Consider the following 3802-nt stretch of genomic DNA (forward strand, 5'->3'; position numbering starts at 1 on the left):
TTCGCTTTCGTTTATTTTTTTTTCTAGTTTTTTCTAGTTTCTCTTTTCTTATTCCGACTTGCCCCTCGTGCTCACCAAAAAAAAAAAAAGAAAAAAAAATGTATATATATATATATATATATATATATATAGATTTAAAATATCAACTTAAATGAGACTTTGCCTCTCTCTTTCACAAAAAAAAAAATAATATATATATATATATATATATATATATAGCAACTAGGACTAATAATTTTTTTTTTTTTGACAAAAGAACTTACAAACAAACAACAAAGAAACTAAAAACGGAAACAAAGTAAATCACGCCGACGCGCCTTCCCTGCCAAACAGTGAGCTTGAGCAACCATAGACCTTGGAACCTTCTGAATATGACACACAACCAAAGCACCAATAACTGCCAAAATCTCTTGCTGAATCCAACATACAGAAATCTTTGGGAAACTGAGATCAAAGCAGATCCACCACCGAAGAACAATCAGTAAAAATTTGTAAAGAGGAATACCCACGCTGCCTGGCATGGCGTAAAGCAAACAGACAAGCCATCAGTTAAGCCTGTAACGCAGAATTAGAGTTACAAGCCTGCGCCCCACCCCCGAGTTGAACATCAGAAGCCAGATCCAAGAATACCCATCGAGTACCCGCATTATGACTGGCAGAACTCCAGGCCCCATCAAAAGTAAGGCTGACAGAACAAGCATCCGACACATTCCCTCGAAGAACTGCAGAAGATATATTACAAGAAAACCCAGGAGGAAATGCAGGCGTAATATTAATATCATATCTGAACGACCTGGCCTCAGAACACCTATCCACCCAACTAGAAGCTAGATCCATAATACAATCAGGGGAAGAAACTGCAGAACGAAATCTCATAGAGTTCCGAGTAAGCCATAGGGCCCATAACAAACTAAAAAAACGATCTAACATCAACCAGTCCTTATCATGAAGAAACTTAGAAAGAACCTTAGGAAACCACTCTTCAAAAGGCTGTTCTGGGGACATATTCAAGGCCGATCCACAAGGCCGGTTCTCCCATAAACTCCAAGTAAAAGGACAATCTCGGAAAAGATGAGAAAGAGTCTCCATATCCTTATAACAAAACCCACATTTGGAATCCACGGGCAAACCCTTCCGAGCAAGCAACGAAGCAGAAGGAAATGCATTATGGATAATAATCCAAGCAAACATTTTCCACCTTGGAAATAAAGGAGAAGCCCAAAAATGCCTCCACCAACTTGAGTCAAGAACTAAAGGTGATCAGTGATCCCCATTCTCATAACACAAGGAGCACACATACGCAGTCTTCGTGGAGAACATCACGTCCCTAGTAAATTTCCAATAAACAAAATCATCAATTCTTTCCTTAGGCCGTTCAAGGCCCAAAATAAGGCCAGTAGTACGGGGAGGAAACAACCGATGAATCAAACTCGTTTTCCATGTGTTCGAACGCACATTAATCAAATCAGAAACAAAGGATGGGACACCCATCCTGTTCACAGAATCCTTAAACTGAACGTGAACCCCAGGCACCCAACTATCATCAAGAATACTAATGTTGGCACCAGACCCCACTTTCCACACCAAACCATGACAAAGGGTTTGAAAACCCTGTAACACACTACGACAACCCCAAGACGGCCTGACCGTCTTGGCAATGCCATGAGAAGCCAGCAAAGACGGATACTTTGCTCGATACACCTTGGAAACAAGCAGTTGAGGATTATGCATAAGTCGCCAAGACTGCTTAGCCAGGAGAGCAGCATTAAAACAACTAAATTTCCGAATACCCAAACCTCCCAGCCCCCGAGGCAAATAAAAGCAGAACAAGGAGATAACGCTATCCCCTTAGAGGAAGGAGAAGAGCGCCACCAAAAACGAGCTAAAAGATTATCAAGTCGATTACAAACCGTAGAAGGCACTTTAAACACAGAGAGGATATGGTTGAAGGAAGCAACACATATAGAATTGATAATAACCAACTTCGCAGCCGCTGAAAGGTGCAAAGAAGCAAAGGATGAAAGGCGCTGAACAAGTTTATCAACCATAGGCTGGAAAACCTGACACTTCCCCCTGCCCATATCAACAGGCATGCCCAGATAAGTACCTAAGGAGCTCCTAGAATCCATACGCAACACAGAAGCCAAATAATCCCTATAATCCGGTGGAGTATTAGAACTGAACTTTACAAACGATTTTTGGAGATTAACCATTTGGCCCGAGACAGAACAGAATTTGTTAATGACAGCCATCAAATTGTCGCAAGCAGAAGGCGAAACTCGGAAGAAAAGCAAGGCATCATCAGCAAAGAAGAGATGGGAGATAGGTGGGGCCTTACGGGAAATCTGAAGTCCTCGAACTAAACCAGAAGCCTCGGCACGACTAATCATTAAAGAAAAAATCTCCATACAAAGAACAAAAAGATACGGGGAAAGAGGGTCCCCCTGTCTGAGGCCGCAACGAAGAAGTAAAGTCTGTGACGGACAACCATTAACCAAGACTTAGTAGAAAACCGTTGTAACACATTGCTGAATTATATGAACCCAATATGGAGGGAAACCAAAAGCTCGTAAAACATACAATAACCCAATATGGTAGGACTAATAATTTGCTTACAAGGGAATATACAATGTCAATGAGCTATTAAACATTCAAGAACTTAGGTCATATTCCAAATTGATGTGTTAATTATTCTGCTTCTGCCTTCAAATTGAGAACAATAATCCAACACATATTACTATTATTATGCGAGCAGTAGAAATTTTAATTTAATATAAGTATCTAATCCATAATATTAACAATTTGCTTACATAAGACTATACAATATTCAACGACTGCTGAATGTAACACTTAAGAGTTTGGACTTTGAATCATATCTTAACTTGGTGTGTTTTATACTCCATTGGTCTCTCTTTATTCTTTTTTTTTTAACATAATAAGGAGATAAATTAGATTAAAAGGCTAGAGCCTTAATATTTACAAGGTACATCACATAGTGTTTACATTGATAATTGATGTTACCATAAAAGCTGCTGTCAACATGAGCAGAGCAAACATTCGAAGCTACTCTCCCATGGAGATGATTATGTACATTAATTACAATTCCAAAAGTCACAAAAGCTATCAACATTCCTACTTAGATCCCCAAAATCCAAAGACATCCATAGAGAAGACCCTTTGAGCATTAGTTCTGCTGAATTGATGATGAAGCAACTCGTGCTTTCTCCACTTCATAAAGATCAGAAACACAATCAGGAACTAGATAATGAGTCTTATACCCAACAGCCATCTCCCTTCCAAGCACTGCAAGGCGATGAGCTAATTCATTCTTTTCACGAGGCACATGAGTGACAACAGCCACCTCAAAAGATCTTAAAACAGCAGCAACATCACATATGGCAGCTGCAAGCTCATGGTGTGGATTAGGACCAGTAGTTAAAAGCATATCACGAAGAGCCTTAGCATCTGTTTCCACTATGACCTTCTTGATCCTTAAATCCTCAGCAATGGATAATCCATCGTTCAACGCATACAATTCAGCAAGGAAAGGAGAGACAGAGTCATACTTGCAAGAGAATCCCACATACCAAGACCCATCAGACCTTCTAATCACCCCTCCTCCTGAAGAAACAACTGAGTTCATCCATGCTCCGTCAGTGTTGATCTTGAAATATCCTTCCCTTGGAGCTTCCCATCCTGAACTTGAAGACACTTTACCCTTGCCTTTCCTATTAATAGAGTCCTGCAAAATACCATTAGAAAGTTTAAAATCAAAGAAGAATTTGGTAAAGAGAGAAATTGG

At 39.9% G+C, this 3802-nt stretch overlaps 2 protein-coding genes across 2 annotated transcripts; both read right to left on the reverse strand.

The window, feature by feature from the left end:
* Positions 1–281: 281 nt before the first annotated feature.
* On the reverse strand, positions 282–1191 carry LOC145577829 (uncharacterized). Its single transcript, XM_081635264.1, has 2 exons — positions 579–1191; positions 282–514 (listed from the first exon to the last, which is right to left on the reverse strand). Exons 1-2 carry the CDS (start codon positions 1189–1191, stop codon positions 282–284), a joined length of 846 nt encoding a protein of 281 aa, XP_081491390.1.
* Positions 1192–1260: 69 nt separating this feature from the next.
* LOC145577830 (uncharacterized) lies at positions 1261–2390 on the reverse strand. The gene is made up of 2 exons (XM_081635265.1): positions 1911–2390; positions 1261–1743 (listed from the first exon to the last, which is right to left on the reverse strand). Exons 1-2 carry the CDS (start codon positions 2388–2390, stop codon positions 1261–1263), a joined length of 963 nt encoding a protein of 320 aa, XP_081491391.1.
* Positions 2391–3802: the final 1412 nt, after the last annotated feature.

The sequence above is a fragment of the Chenopodium album genome, chromosome 14 (genome assembly GCF_948465745.1).
Source record: "Chenopodium album chromosome 14, dcCheAlbu1.1, whole genome shotgun sequence".
Classification (NCBI taxonomy): Eukaryota; Viridiplantae; Streptophyta; class Magnoliopsida; order Caryophyllales; family Amaranthaceae; genus Chenopodium; species Chenopodium album.